This window comes from Trematomus bernacchii, unplaced genomic scaffold (genome assembly GCF_902827165.1).
Source record: "Trematomus bernacchii unplaced genomic scaffold, fTreBer1.1, whole genome shotgun sequence".
Classification (NCBI taxonomy): Eukaryota; Metazoa; Chordata; class Actinopteri; order Perciformes; family Nototheniidae; genus Trematomus; species Trematomus bernacchii.
Window position 1 is genome coordinate 6,632,787 of NW_022987973.1, and position 17,191 is coordinate 6,649,977.

At 40.5% G+C, this 17,191-nt stretch overlaps 1 protein-coding gene across 1 annotated transcript in view; it reads right to left on the bottom strand.

The window, feature by feature from the left end:
* Positions 1 to 13,811, bottom strand: part of LOC117471621 (heterogeneous nuclear ribonucleoprotein C-like) — a 34,806-nt gene extending 20,995 nt beyond the window's left edge. The window contains exons 1-2 of the mRNA XM_034116747.1: positions 13,664 to 13,811; positions 8,284 to 8,359 (exon numbers count right to left, since the gene is read on the bottom strand). Coding sequence (XP_033972638.1) covers positions 8,284 to 8,359; positions 13,664 to 13,685 — 98 coding nt within the window. The 5' untranslated portion in view covers positions 13,686 to 13,811. The remainder of the gene's footprint in view (positions 1 to 8,283; positions 8,360 to 13,663) is intronic.
* Positions 13,812 to 17,191: the final 3,380 nt, after the last annotated feature.

A 17,191-nucleotide genomic window follows, 5' to 3' on the forward strand; every position in this document is an offset into this window, starting at 1 on the left:
AGGCTGAATCAACACCAATACGTTTTCAATTCAGAAAGCATGACTTTTGCTGTGTTTACTCCTGGCGTCGACACTATTCTGGCGTTTTGAAACCCGAAAATGAAGACTTTTGAAAATGTTGCTATAACTGTTTTAGTTTGGAATGCAGGTAGAGGTGTTTAGTCTGGAAGGGCAGAAATGTGAACTTTTAAAGACAAAGATACCCACGTTTGCTTCCTGATTGGGTCTTATCAGTAACAACATGTCCTTCACTTATTCACCAAGGCCATATCACATGACCTCTACCTGGAATAAAACAAAATGAATCAACGTCCCAGTGCTTATGTCAACACGGACAACAAATTAGAGGCATAATATTTTTTGGGAAAGTAGATTGAATAAGTGTTGATGTACACCAAAGTAACACATTGTCTGTATTGCCCCTACCCAATTTTGAGCTAGTTTTCCGTGTGTTTTGCTCACTTGCAGTGCTCTTTAAAGTTTGTGTCAGCTTCAATCTGGTGACCCGAGCAGCGAGAAAAATACACTTTACAGTTCCTTAAGAGACATAAATGGGATCACTGACCACTAGTGTGACAGTAATAACATTGCACTGCCGTCTCCAAAAGTCACCAAATATCATAAGCTCAGCTCCTAATTCTGAGTATGCAGTTTGCTTAGAAAGCTGTGGCTGTGGATGAGGTTCCTTCACCCCTGGACTACATTTTTTGAAAGTGTTTTCAGAAAAACAAAAGGTGAAAGTCACGTATGGACAATTGTTTATATGGCTTTATTTTTCACTGAACCCTGGAGAGGCAGGTTGTTCCCTTAAGCTGACTGAACGTCTAAATGCAAGCCAGTATTGATCGTCCTTCCTCTGGCCTTTCACACAGCCTTGCTAAGGACACATTAAATGTGTTATAAGCCATTAAGGGCTCCAGGCCTCAAATCTCACCTGTCTAACTTAAAATATATTGACATATTGCGCTCTCACAAACTTTTTATTTTTCAACATAGCCTCTAGGTATATAGTGATGCCTGGGCGGTGTGTGTGTGTGTGTGTGTGTGTGTGTGTGTGTGTGTGTGTGTGTGTGTGTGTGTGTGTGTGTGTGTGTGTGTGTCCCAGTTTGTGTGTGTGTCCCAGTTTGTGTGTGTGTGTGTGTGTCTTTGCACAGTATACCCTCTCAGTACTGTGCTGAACACTGTGGAGCATGTGTCAGTGTATGGTTGTGTTGGGAACACGCAGAGACATTGAATCTCTGTGTGTGTGTGTGTGTGCATGTGCGTGTGTGTGTACACAGGGAGCAGGCTCGTCCTCTCGCTGCCCCGGGGGCTCAGAGCCCATTTCCTGTTGTGCAGTGTGATAAGTTTCCCTGTCAGATCCTCCCAGCACCACTATATTTCTGATAAGCTCCACTGCTAGTTTTCCCGACCTCTGGCACTGAGATCAATTTGAGATTGATTCAGAATGCCCTGCTGGGCCGAGCTGGAAGATCAATTTGAGATGGATTGTTCACGCCAGGGGGCCAATGACACGCAGTGCAGTGCTCACTTGCTTTCCCTTCTTTGCTTTCTTCACCCCTCACTCTCCGCAACTGTTGTTATTTCTTTCTCTCTCAGCATTTTTCTCTCTTATCCACTCCTCTCCATTTCAGTTGTTTCAAACATAATGTTGTTGTACTATATTACGCCCTGCGTGTATTTTTGCATCAATCCTTATTCATGCCTCCTATTCTCCATCTCCCACCTGCTTCCCTTGCCTTTTTCCCCTCCCAGTGTAGAGTAGGCAGTAGGGATAGAGATGACTTCATTAGCAGAGGGACCAACGAGTGATAAGCCTGCAGGAATGGAGAGATAACTCATCTAACTTGGTAATGGACATTTCCACAGAACACATGGACATGAACCATCATATACACACCCACCTACAAACACACACACACTGAAATGTAAAAATATTTTCCTCAGTTATGCAGTCCTGGTCATCTTTCCATCGTGCCCTGAGCTATTGGTGTCAGCAGCACTGACTCATAACCTTTCTCCACAGAGCATCATGTCTACAGACTCCATATCACTTTATCCCTCCTTCCTTTATCCCTTCTCTCTCTATCCACCCATGTCCTTTATTCATGATAGGAGTTTGCCGTCTCAAAAGCGGTGGCAGTGGCCCTGAAACCAGCACTCTCCTCCCGTCTCTGCACAGTGACCTTTTCTCCGGCAGTACATCCACCTCTGACTGCACTGACCTTTACCCAGAGTAACCCTCTCACAGGAGTGGACTGCAGACAACACATTGTCTGTGCATCCGGGCAGAGAAAAACGGCAACAAAGAGTAGAGGGAGAAAATTCAAATGGCAGTGACACCACCGATAAAGTGGAAGGGAAAGGTACAGAGAGCTTTAATGAATGGTTACTGGATTGTTGTTTTTTTTAGAAAGGCTCGTCTTAGCTATACACTTTCTTGCAAATGGTCGTCACCCACTTGCTCACTCAGTGTGTGAGGATGCTGGGTTTGGTATGCTTCAAGCGAAATGGTGCAAATCAATGGTCATCCTAACACATTGAAACGCAAGTGTTTATAGCTGTTCTAAATGGCTACACTAGAAGGCAGGGTGAGATGCAAGTAATTGTACAAGTGATAATGGTACACACTGACGAAAAGACTCTCCTAAAAGGCTTGGTTTTACACACAAAAAGAGGCAGAAGTAGTTGTAAGAATGGAAGAAATAAAGCTAAGAGACTAGTTTAAATCCTGCCTACTTTCCCACCTCCACACATCTGGTTAGACGCAGTATAACTGGATGCACTGAAGGGATTGTTGGTTTCGGAAATGTTGGGAAAAGGTGTGTACAGGGTTAATTTATAGATTTATGTATACAATACAACACGCATTTTTGCTGTATTGATGGGATTAAGCCAGGGACTTAAACATGTGTCAAGTAAGAAGACCTGATTTGATGCATAGTTTTTGACATGGCCAGAACAACATTGCTTCTCCCAATACAAATACTGACAAAACAGACCTAGAACTCTCTCCACACTTCATTTAACTTCATTTCACAGATGTGCAGACACAAGCAGAATGGTCTTGTTATTTGGGAGGAGAAACTAAATGGTGCGAAATTCATCACTGTAAACTGGAGTGTTTTTCAATATAAAACAAATTAACAAGTTATGCTGCAGTAGGCCATTGTTTATCTATATGTATTATTCCTTGTTTTCCCGATTACTTGATGTTTTGAATATATCAAAAGCAAATATCAAGTAAATGCGGCAATGATTTCTAGCCAAGCCAGTAAACACGGGACAGCTACCCCTTTGTCCTGTAAAGTCATAAATGTGGTATCCCAACGGATGGTTATTGTACCTGAACTGAGTCCCACAAACCTGTCCACAGTTCATCTTCATAACCTGACATCCACAATGGGAAATTGGTAAGGGTGGGGGTAGATATAGCACTATGTCAGATCTATTTTACATGTTTTTAGAAGCAACAACATGCTATATTTCCCCATTAGCAATATGTGAGTTGAATGTCTAAAGCCCTGTGCATTCTCCTTTTCCTAAACAATGTTTATAACTGTAAGGATTTAAAGAGATGATAAAGATGTAGTGCATACAGATGTAGCTGTGGGTGGGTGTCATAACAGCTGGTAGTCACCTGTGTCAGAGTGATGTCACAGAAATATGTACAGCACATACACATATACAATCTGACAAAATCAGTGACAAGTGTTGCAAGGGGAACAAATGAGATGGAGGACAACGACTACAATTATACTCAGTGAAAAAAGCTTTTTAGATCGTTCCCTAATACTGCTATACAGTAACTGCCTCTAAAAAACATTTTAACTCTGTATTAACCTATAACTTTTGTTATTATTTCTATCAGTTATAGTGACAATTCATTCATTGAAGTTAGAACTTAGTAGAGCACACACCAAAGTCTGATAGGAAACAAACACTGCAATTAGTTCAATGTTATCATAAACCAATAAAAATGATGACCCAAATCACAACAATGACAACCCAGTTGTAACAAACGAGAATTATATTTTTAGTTGCCCTAGCCAACTTTTGTTATTCCTGTCACCCTCTTACCCATCTTTGTAATATCTGCCATCACATAACTCTTTAGGTTGCCCCACGCTGTGTAGCAGAACAGATAGGACATCATCATCACTGCTCCTGCCAGCTGCAGTCTTTGAACCCTCCGCTGCCCCCTTTATGACAGATGGGCCCGCTACATCGTTTCCATCATAACTCAAACTCCTCTATGACCAGCCCTTCTGATAATTAAAATAGATGAGAGAATATTAAATGAGTGAGGGCATTGAGAAAGCAGACAGAAATACCAGAGACCAGATGTTCAGTACGCTTTACCACTCGTGAAGGCCAGTCCCCTCTTCACTGTGATAAAACATTTCAAAATGGAGCAGATGATGAAATGAGCACTGTGCTGGGTTGAGGACGGGATACACATTTCTACAGAGAGTGCTGTGACCACAGAGCCACACGCTAAGGAACAGAGCTAGAGAAACATCAGGGTCTTCAATGTGATATTGCTCTGTTTCTTTTAATTGCTTCACCACAGCAGACCTTTGACCTGGTTTACCAAATCAGAGTTAAATTGCACACAAACACACAGACACTTCTGAGGCCCTTCCTCTGGCACCTGAGCCTCCTTATACAGGCCACACAGTACAGTGAGCTTTTGTAATAGTGCACTGGAGCACACACGCAGCAGCGGCATCTGGGTTGTGAAACGTTCGCCATTCTCTCAACCCTATTCCTTCTTAAACAGCTGGGACTCAAGCTAGAGGCGACCTGCTGTGAAAGACAGAAAGCACGGACGATTAATGATGATAACCCTTATCATTTCAGGGTTGCTCTGGAGCAAATGGCCTGAGGGGGGAGGACCAAACTTCAACATCCGGGTCTGAAAAGTGAAGCCAATGCAGAAGTGCCATAAACATGAATGTGTTGTAACGGCCAGCCAGAGAGACCTATACTGGATGCAAAAACAAGTCTGATTGTATAAAAGTCAATGAGAAAATGACTCTACTTCTTAATGAATATATTCAAAATCACTTGTCTCAAGTTTTCTTAAATTAGGCATGATGTTCATTTTGTAAATGATGGGCCAATTTAGAGTAAAATTGACGATAAAGCAGCATACTCGGCTTCCTTGTGATTGACAGGTCGCTACCTCTGTACTTCAACCACAGCGTGCTTTAAGGGTTATCAAAGTTTATAGCAACGATTGGTCGCCTTATCATGTTTTGTTCAGCGTTACAGGTGTACTCATCTCTAACCATTTGTTAGTACTTCCAAAATGGCTACAGCCCAAATGCCAAACTTAAGGCTTCAAAATGGTAGTCCACAAACCAATGGGTGGCATCACAGTGGTGGTTATTTTTGTAGCTAAATAAATCAACATTTCCAACAATAATACAATCCTTTAGCAACATTCAACCCATATGGTGTTTCATGAGCAGATTATATTGCTTTAGTCTTTTAGTCATGAATTGAAAAGCTTGTTCGAGAAGTAATCTAGGCCATAGGCAGCAGTGTTCGTTGGCCAACTGTGAGAACAGTGGGAGGGGACGGGCACACTGATGCCAGCAGCACCGAGCAGGAATATTGGAGTCTGGCCACAAAGAGTTTTGGTGGCTATGTTGCCATGATTTAGATTTGTGGCTATAGCAGTATTATTCACTGTGAAATGATTATGTAGATTAGCTTGTTTGGTCATTTATTTATCTCTTCCCTTGACTGGAAATCTATGCAATGCTGTTCAAGGTGAAGGGTTAACACTTTTTGACTCTGCCTTCCAATATAAATTAAAGCGAAAGCATTTGGATCACTTTTTATGTTTGCAGTTTCACAACTTGTGTAAATGAATGGCTTTAGCCATGTTAGCAGCGTAGGAAGTCGAACTGTCAGCCGCTTTAGTCAGACGAATATTTAATCGATTGCAATTCAATTGTGTACACACATTCATGGTGCCCAGGTGATAAATCCAACTAACTTTCGTGATCCTCTGGTTTTTCCTGTCGCGCCTCTATAAAGTTGTTTGTGTTTTTCTTTTTATTCGTGTTTTTCTATTGAAATGTTGGCCATTCATGTGTCTACACAAAATGATGTTGCCCTCAGGTTAATAGGTAAAACATTTTGTGACCCTTCTGATATTTCATCTATTGCTATAATGAGGTTAAAATGTGTTTAGCAAAGATGTGCATGCATGTATCATGTGAGACTAAGATGGTGATCGTTGGTCTACATACCTGTTAACATCAGCATGTAAGCAGTTTCATTATGAGCATGATGCATTAGCATTTAGCTAAATGCACCAGGATGTAATATACAGCTTCACAGAGCTGCTAAAATGGCCGCACACTCACAGTCTTGTTCTGTGACTATGAGACTGGACAGGTTCTCACGTTAAATCAACTGGATGTGTCCATAGACCTAAAACGACGAGTCAAATTTAGGTCCATGTAATCTCAGGCTATATCAGGCTGCTACCTCAGGTGTGCCCCATTTGCGGTTAGTCATTGCGTGTGCTTGTTGTATGACTAACCTCATTAATGCATGGCCGCATGCTGAATAATTACATGGTGGAATGGGCAAATAACGTTTGGGGGTTTAAGGTCTAGGCAGAGACGGTCGGAGGGAGCACAGGCAGAGAGCTGGATTAACTGTGTTGGGGACATAATATCTAATGCCCTACATTGCAATATATATACACCTCTACCTACTTATGCTATAATGAGACAAGCACAGGGACAGGGAGCTTCCGGGAATCAATACATACCAGTATTTACAGTGGAGCTGGACACGTGTGTGTTAGGGTGGTCCTTCGTGAGAGGTACATTTTTTTAATTCATTTATTTTAAGCTCCAACCACCGGAATTCGTTATACTAGTCAATAAAACTCTCCCGGTGAATTCTATTCAAATTCCAACAACATTTACCCCTCCCTCATCAACCTTGAAGTTTAGCCTCACGTAGGGTGGTCCTTAAAATTGAAAGTCGGAAAGTGTAAGCTCCAACCTCCAGAATTCATTCTATTAGTCAAGAAAACTCTCCTGGTGAATTTTTTCCTCAATCTGACAACATTTACCCCCCCCCTCATCGGCCTGGGCTGCCACACCAGCAGCCACGGTGCTGCAACTGAGGCTAAACTTCAAGGTTGATGAGGGGGGGGTAAATGTTGTCAGATTGAGGAAAAGATTCACCAGGAGAGTTTTCTTGACTAATAGAATTAATTCTGGGGGTTGGAGCTTAGACTTTCCGACTTTCAATTTTAAGGACCACCCTAGTGTGTCCAGTTATACAGAATAATAAAGCGATTGTTGATTTGGCTCGGTAAAAAACAAGCTGGCATCAATATTATCACATCTGTTAATATTAAATTCCTATTTTTGTTTGCACTGCTAACCTATTTTGTATTCTGGTGCCCGAGGGTGGATGTCACGCACAGCATTTTAATATTATTTATTATGCTTACCCCAGTTGCTTTAATGATAGTATCTCTCCTCTCCCTATCTACTGTACATTGTCAGCAAATCGGCTTTTGTGCCTCTTTTGGTAAAGCTATTCGAAGCAATTTTATTAATTTAATTTTTACACCGGTGGAAGCAGAACCCAAAAAAACATGTTTTCAGGAGCCCAATGAGTATTAACAATTGCAATGTTGGTGTTCTCGTTTTTTAAGGACCTTGCTTATCGTTTCCAGGTCTCTTGCTTTATGGTCGACAATGTGTGGGCTTTCAGAGGAAATGGAGAAAAAAAAACCTGAATACTCTCTGTAGTTTATGCTCATTAGAAGACCTCAAGCACACAAATCTGCAGCCAGAGAAGAGATATGGTTCAAGGAGAGAGTTGGAGGTAAGAGTAATGAAGGCATAATTGAATTTACACAAGCCCACACACTGTCGCCTCTCCCACTGCCCTCCATTCCCTTCACCAGCTATCTAAGCACACAGTTAATGCAAGTGTAGCTCCCCGGCGCTGTATTGAATTGCCAGCAATAAACAGTAATCAGCTCCAGTCATATGTGTGCACTACATCAACAGAGAGATTAAAACATTGACGGATGGAGACAGCACCTCTGGCTAAAATCAATAGATGCTTACATACACAGCTGGTATGAAGCTAATAACGAATAATGCTACATTGATCGCCACGCTAAGGTGCAGTCCTTGAGTTACAGATAAAGGGCTGCAGCAAATAATAGAGTGCATGATTACCTCAGAGTGTGTGGTGGCAGGGGTGTGTGTTTTTGTGTGTGTTACTCACCCATAAGTGGTGTTGCTGGCTCTCTTACTGGCTGCCCTGGAGCGGCTGGACTTCAACTCTCCACTCATGCTTATGTCTGCATGGAAGAGAAAGCAATTAACTTTGTACTGATACAGCAAAGAGCATCAAAACACCATATAGCAGGGGTACAACACATAGAGAATTAATTCAGATGACTAACTAACCTATAAACCCTTCACATTGTCTGCTCATGTATATCCAACACCCGAGTTTGCTCTTTATTTGAACAAAATGAACCTAAACGGTTGTGTTTGCTGTCAACATTTGACATCATAATGACTAAAGGGCCGGCTAAGAACGACAGTGGCTGTTTTTCACATACATCTATCATCCATCACTCATTGTTAATAGCTCCTGCCACTCCGAGCCAGCTGTTCACCTCAATTATTGTCCCCCATCTGCAAGTCTATCAGAACCCTGGTGCAGCTTTAGTTTGTCTAAAAACGTCAAATCCCATATCTCTTTGTCTGCGTAGGTCTCTCCTGCAAAGATCTCTGTCCATATGCGGAAATACTGTATTTATTTATGTATATATATATATAACAAAACCATAACATTACAATAATACAATGACCAACAACACAATGAAAATATACCAAAACATCAAACATTGCACAGTAAAAGATGGTAGCTAAATTATTGAAATATGTTTTTAAGACTATTAAGGTTAGAGAATGGCAATATAAAAACAAATGTTTTAATATTTAGTTAAAAGAGGTATTTACAGACGCCTTCAGCTTTTCTGGCAGGCTGATCTAGAGGCGATGATCACAGGCACTGAGATCTGCCTCCCCGTATGTCTTTGTTTTTACCCTGGGAATAATTAGAAGGCCAGTGCCACTGACCACAAGCCGTGTTGATTACAGGATATGCCAACAGCTCACTGCTCACGGTGGTCGTGCCTCAGTAGAAAATTCCAAAGGTGAGTGGAAACGTGAAAAAAAAAGTAAAAAGAGGCGAGGCGAGGAGGCTGGTCGGACATGGACAGATGGGTGGTGAATGGACTGTGACTGGGCCAGCTGCACATACACTCACACAGCGTGACTGTCAAATGGCTGGAAGCTACAATTAATTAAGTATGGGTTTGAATGTGTGAAAAGAAATGTAGACACGTGTATGCGCCTTTACCCCTCACAGCAGGGATCATTTTCTGACAGTTTTAGTCAAACAGTGACCTGCTGGATGGCTTCTCTGCAGCCAACTCTGCTGGTGAGGAGCTGGCCCTGCTGCTCACACTTTAAATCATCAATGCCTGAGCTGTGCAAGCATGCACACGTTTATATATACAGTCTATGGTGCACACCAAGAACACTACTACTGTGATGTACATCTGAGGAATATAAACAAATGTAAAATAAAGACATGATATATGCCTTAAAAACACATTAAAGTGTCGATATTTATGGGCAGTAATACTGGCATATCAAAATAAGTAAAAATTGTATTTTAACCATTTCAGAAAGTTGCAATGCAGACCATAAAATGCCTCAATGTACTATATGGCTTATCATACTATTACAAATAATACTGTAAAAATCACTGATAACTAGTTTCATATCTGGCCAACTGCACTAGATAAGCCAAGCTTTTCATGCACCATTGTAATATTTCCTGTGACAGTATACCTCCTCCACTATGATGATAAAACGTGTACACTGAAGAAAAATAATGTGTTACAGAAACAAAACTTTAAAAACACACTGGACAGGTCCTCATTTCCACAGTTTGGGGCTGAAATTATTGTAAACAAAACTGAGTTTTATAATGTGTTGCTGAGAAACATGAGGACTGTATGATTGACTGCACGAAGAAGCCATTACACAGGAAGAGGGGAGGAAGCCGCTGAGCACAGTGGTCTCGCTCTGCGGGAGCAAAACCTCAGGAGGTAATCAAGCTGGTATTTGGTAAACAAAATCCTGTGTGCCACAATCAGCCTCTCCAGCAAAGACTCACACAGCACCGACGCACTCACCTGAACAACATATACTGTATAAGCCTATATTTGGGTTACATTTACAAATTACAGCCTTTACATTGAAAATGATTTGCTGTTCGTATTTTAAAAACAGATTAAATGTTTTAATTGAAATAATAGCACATCGATCGACTTCACTGCGGATTTCTGTATTGTTTCTATTTTGCTACTAACAAACAAAGTGTACATGTAGGTTGTTCGAGTAAAGTGTTAAAGATATCTGCTCTTTTGTTTCTCATATGTGTTTTTCTTTATTATTCTTATAACTCCATTTCATTATCATTTTAACCTTATTAGAATTTTTGATAGGTAAAAATGGTGGGGGAGGAAAACATTTTACATTAACAAAAAAGTGAAATCAAACAAATTAAATGTTGTTAAACAGCATTTTACAAATGTTACATACCGTAGTATTTAGAGAACAAATTCCAGCTTTTGGGAGGATTGTTTTTGGATACATTAAAGACACTTTTCTTTAATACATTGTATATCAAACAATGCCTGTACGCTGAAAGTATCATTATCATGGGTGGCATTTCAGAATAACATGGCATGGAAAGTGTTTATTCTCACTAAAGGTCAAATGAATCAGGAACAAGCCCAGGAGAGTCCTGAACAGGATCATACAGAAATCAAACAGGTATGGCATACTAGTCAGCATGTTTATAAAATAGGAGCAAAGGGCACCAGAGGACACATCAAGGTCACACATGAACAGCCACAATGAAAGCTTCAGCCTCCGCTTCAACGGATGAGCGGCTAAGTGCCAGACCGTCACTTCATACCGAGGCAGAGTGAGACCACACTACCTGGAAACAAAATGACACGGTAACATCTTGAACATGTTTTTAGTTTTTTTCAAAATTGTTCTGAATCTCCAGAGGAGCAGGAGGCTGGACAACCTTTGAAGACCACAGTCAGTCAGCACCCGCCCTGCCGCTGAAGTGTCCTTGAACTATTACTACTGTTATTTCTTCTTCTCTGAGTTATGTATGCCACAGTAAATCTCAAGAGCAAACATTTATACAAATACTTTGCTCAAACATTTTAATGGGGGTAATTCTTGTACAAACTGTTTTTGGCAAGCCGCCTCATATTTTTCTCACACACACACACACACACACACACACACACACACACACACACACACACACAACACACACACACACACCACACACACACACACACACACACACACACACACACCACACACACACACACACACACACACACACACACACACCACACACACACACACACACACACACACACACCACACACACACACATACACAGACACACACACACACACACACACACACCACACACACACACACACACACATTCCCCTGTTTATATTATATTAATATTTGTAAAGCGGTCCTAATTTTACAATAGCGTTATTCTTTTTTTTCAAAATGTCCCTCCTTATGCCATTAAGAAAGAAAAAACATAATTTCACCTGAAACCTGTACATACACACACACAAAGAAAATGGTGCTTCTCATAGGAAGATAATCATAAACTACTGCATGTTCTTTTAATCTGTACACTTTGAAGTCACTGATGTGTGGGAGATGGGATAATAACACCATCAGATAAAAACATCGCTCAATTTTCTATCTTCTCTAATCAGTGCCATCCTTCCAATTTTACAATTTTTCATGCAATGGGTTGAACCGCATCCTTAATTTTTATAGATTCTTTCAGTTAATCTCTTAAATCACACAATTTATTTCAGAGCAGAACACAAACACACGAGTGCGGATGACTGACACAAATGTTTTCAGAGGCGTCTCAATCTAGGTAAAAGATATTTTTGTGACGCTGCTCATACTAATGTCAAACATTCCACCATGAATAAGTACTAATTTCACTGGCATTGGCATATATAAAAAAACTATTTCATACCGAGGGGAAAAATGAAGTTGCTTGTTTCTTTTCTGATTTGCATTTAAAAAACAAACAGATATTTTCCTTTATTTCTGCCAGTTTTATCACGGTTACCGATTAAAAATATTGCCTGATCCGTTTGAATATCTTAGCTCAGAATACATCTGGCAAGATGAAACACTATTTGCAATAAAGCAACAAAAAGAGTACTTCATATATATTTCCACCTGAGTTTGTTCCATTGTTCAAATATGTGAAAGGCTGTTGTCAATGAATAAGATAATCTGTATGGGATGCTGTCAGACTTTCTATTTACATCCTCCAAAGCATTTGACTGATATTTGAAAAATAAGGCCCCAATATCCCCTTACCCCTAATTTTCACTTGAATAGGACAGCTTGTAGCCCTCACTAGCCTCAAAGTTTAATATTCAGGCCACAGTCTTGTACCATTCATTCATATGAAGAGAGGGTAGTTTGTCATACAAGGATGTAAAAGCCAAGCATGCATGCTTCTTGTTGAAAGGCTTCACACTCCGTCATCTTTTCCATTTCCTGCACTGCAAGTGACCTCAGGTCAGACTTAGAGCCAAGTGGCAACCATGAGAGTTACTGCTCTCAGGGCTAAATGCAGAGTAATCAATATGCCAGGGCAGATGGAAAACATAGTGTAGTGTGATGTGAATTGATGCGCATGTTGAGATCAGAGGTGGAAGCCAGAAAGAAAATGTTACACGCAAAAAAGGAGGTGAATGAAAGCTCCTGCATTATGTGATCAGAGACCCTGAGAATACAGTTTCTCAAATCACGGCAAACAACAAAGACTGCCTATGAGTTGCACTTTTATTGAAGAGTCTTTAAGCCTGTATTAGCTATCTAAATACTTCACTTCCCCCGACAGACCAGTACAGTTTCGGAACCAGTGTGGAAGTTTTTAGGAAATGTAGCAGCTCAGATGATTAATTGTTCTCTAAAAAAGAAGATGCACTATTTTTGAATGCTGAATAAAAAGCACTTAAAAGTCCACCATTTAACACATTTATGACTTCTGACATTTTGTTTCATGAGCCTTATGCCCTGTAGAGCTACTGCTGACCTTGCCCATGTGAGAGAAAGGTTGATTTGATCACATGTACCTGCACAGTTTTGGTCAAATTGTCTAAAACACCTCTTATTGCATCACAATGTTTACATCTCAACATCAAACATCCCACACACTCTTTTCAAAACCACCCTCTGATTGGATCAATGTGTGGGTACAGAGAAAGCCAGTGAAGTAAGCTCTGAGGCAGAAGTAAAAAAAAACGGAACCTGGGATTCAGATTAGCAAACACCAGCTGATTTTATAAACAGATGGAAATGAAGATGGGAGGGAAAGACAAAGAATGAGAGGCAGAGAGGAATATATTGTCTTTTAGAAACACAGTGCTGCATGCAAACATCCACTAACACTTGCACACATACAGAAATGGGGATAACCCCGGTATACTCACATCTCGGGCTGAACAGGGTCATATCAGGCACACAAAACAACCAGGAAACAGAGAAGAGAGGCTTTCTCTGCTTCTCTTTTGCAACTCTCCCTTTTTACGTCCTCACTCTTGCTGTGTGTCAGTCAGTGTGTCTGTGTGTGTGTTCTGGCTGCCGTTTGGCTAACTGCTGTGATACTACTGAGTCAGTGACAAACCAGCTAAAGAAGAACCAATGGGATGTACCAAATGGTTTCCTATGGCAGGGGTGGACAGGGGTACACCGGGCTGTGCCATTAGCAGGAGAACTGGCAGGAGGATTGGATGAGTGTGCAGCTGGTTTCCCCTCAGCAACAGGAGCTTGGCTGGAGCTCAGGGCTTACAGATTCCAGCCAGGCAGGAGGCAAGAGGAAGCTGCCGGAGTGTGTGTGTGTGTGTGTGTGTGTGTGTGTGTGTGTGTGTGTGTGTGTGTGTGTGTGTGTGTGTGTGTGTGTGTGTGTGTGTGTGTGTGTGTGTGTGTGTGTGTGTGTGTGTGTGTCTTAATAAACATGACAAAGAGAAGGAACCTGTAGACAAAGCTGTGCACTTAACCTTCACTGTGTTCAGAACACACTCATATAAGTGAACACATATTTGGTGAAATGGAGGAATAAATTGAGTTGCAGTGTTTTTAGAGGACCATTTGGATTTGAATTTTTGGAAATAAAGGCATACACACTGAGTACATTAGCACACATCCTATGTGATTATGTAAAACAGGAGGAAAAGGGATTATCGCCAAGTACAACAATTGCTGTCTCCCTGCAGGAAATCTGCTGAACTAATAAGCAATTATGAGTTGAAAATACTCAGACAAACTTAATCTCCCAGCTAAACCTCAACCATGAGCTACATGTAAACCAATTCGTGCTTTTAATACATCTCTAGCAGTATCATTTTAATAACATATGGCAAGGTTATTTCCATCACTGATAGTGTGATAATATGAATACCACACCTGAAAACACAGCAGCTGAATCACTTTAAACATATTGCAAAGTGTGCATGCTGTCTAATCATTGTTCCACTTTTGAGAGAATACACCTGAGGGTATTTAATCTTTCAGGGCTCCTGAGGAGAGGCTTTCATATAGGTTTAATTGGCTTCTTTAGCAACCAGCACAGAGTAAGACTGGCTGTAAGCCAAACTTTAATCTTGGTCAACTCTAAAATGATTATTACCTCTTTTCACACTACACTTAACCCAGGAGCAATTGCATTATTAAACTGTTAACCCTTGGATAACTGTGCTCTCGGTCTTGTAACAAGGAGCTAAATTAGCCCATGGGCCATTGATCTATGAGTTGCAATAACACTGTGTCAGAAAAATATATCATGGTTAGGGTACTGTTTCTGTTTCATCATAACATGAAAAGACATAAGGGATCTTAGTGCTGGTGATCAATTTGATTCAGCAATTGTTTTTAAATATGCTTTTATATGTGTTACCATGTCAGTCAAAACCAAATCAAAATAGTAACCCATATTAACACAACGCTATAAGTGCATAATGAAAACATGACATGTTTGCAAAAAGACATAATGAATTATTGTTGCTTTTCAAAGACACAGGTTACAGAGGATGTTTTGGTGGTGATATTGATAAGATATGTAATGCCAGGAACAAGATCATGAACTTTTTTAGCTGTGTCCAAATTCCATAGGAAGCAATGAAACAAATGTAGAAGTTGAAAAACCATAACTACAATTTCACAAAATGTGTCTTCCCAACAGTTAACATATTCTTAATGTGAATATCTTACTTCAATAGCCAACTGTAGGCCTACTTATAAAATGTTCTTGTGAAGGGTCTATAGTTTGGTCCAGATCAACATTAGTTTTTTTCACGTTTTTATGCGTTTTCTTAAGACTGTAAAAAGGAGTCCCTCTGCCTACATTATAGAGTGGCGAAGTCCCTCCCCTTCCGGTGGACCTCCATGGGACCTTATTTCGGAAAAATTATGTATTGAAGTCAATGGAGAGGGAAAGATTATCTTTCGATCCCGTTTGAATTGTGCCACGAATTACACATATGATGTTTGTCAATTTAAAAGATAATTTTGCAAGTCAAAAAAAAATAAAATGTGTCGTAAAACTGTGAAGTAACACATTTGTTTGTGTGAAACGCTCAATGAACTACATCTCTGGTCAACAACACACGTCACCAAGATGGCCGTCACTACTGTCTTGTCAACAAAACGATTGACTACCCTCACTATCACCACAATGAAACACGTCCAGAAGAATGTCATGCAAAGCTGCCTGCCTGCCGTCCTTTGATTCTCTCTGAACTGCCTGGTCTTTTTAATTTCAACCATTTGTGCAGATAGCATGAAGTAGAAAAGATCGCCGATCACCGATGCTAGCGTTAGCGTTAGCATTTCCCCCCACGGGCTTAAATTGTGTATTATAGAATGATCACACCGGTGACAGTACTCTTCAAAGGGTTCACGAAATATGACTACTACTCTTACTGTTTAACATTTTGGGTTACTTAATGTTACTTCATGTTAAGGCTAATACAAATGACAAGGCTGTAATGCTAACTAATAATAATAATTACATTCTCTCTCCATTGACTTCAATACATTATTTTTCCGAAATAAGGTCCCATGGACCGGAAGTAGATGGGCGTGACTTCGCCACTCTATAGAGTGGCGAAGTCCCTCCCCTTCCGGTGGACCTCCATGGGACCTTATTTCGGAAAAATTATGTATTGAAGTCAATGGAGAGAGAAAGATTATCTTTCGATCCCGTTTGAATTGTGCCACGAATTACACATATGATGTTTGTCAATTTAAAAGATAATTTTGCAAGTCAAAAAAAATAAAATGTGTCGTAAAACTGTGAAGTAACACATTTGTTTGTGTGAAACGCTCAATGAACTACATCTCTGGTCAACAACACACGTCACCAAGATGGCCGTCACTACTGTCTTGTCAACAAAACAATTGACTACCCTCACTATCACCACAATGAAACACGTCCAGAAGAATGTCATGCAAAGCTGCCTGCCTGCCTTCCTTTGATTCTCTCTGAACTGCCTGGTCGTTTTAATGTTTAATGTCAACCATTTGTGCAGATAGCATGAAGTAGAGAAGATCGCTAGCGTTAGCGTTAGCATTTCTCCCCCGGGCTTAAATGGTGTATTATAGAATGATCACACCGGTGACAGTACTCTTCAAAGGGTTCACGAAATATGACTACTACTCTTACTGTTTAACATTTTGGGTTACTTAATGTTACTTCATGTTAAGGCTAATACAAATGACAAGGCTGTAATGCTAACTAACGTGCTAGCTACTAGCTAGCTTGATCCACACACTCCTGGTCCTTTCATCAGACGGGAAGCGAAAGAACGAGCAAGACCCATTGCTGGTATAATAACAACCTGGTACTAAGCACACAGGCATGTTGTTAAAGGGCCCATGTCATGGCCATTTCCACTGATCATAATTACATTGTTGAGGTATACTAAAATAGATTTATACTGTGCAATTTTCCAAACTCACAT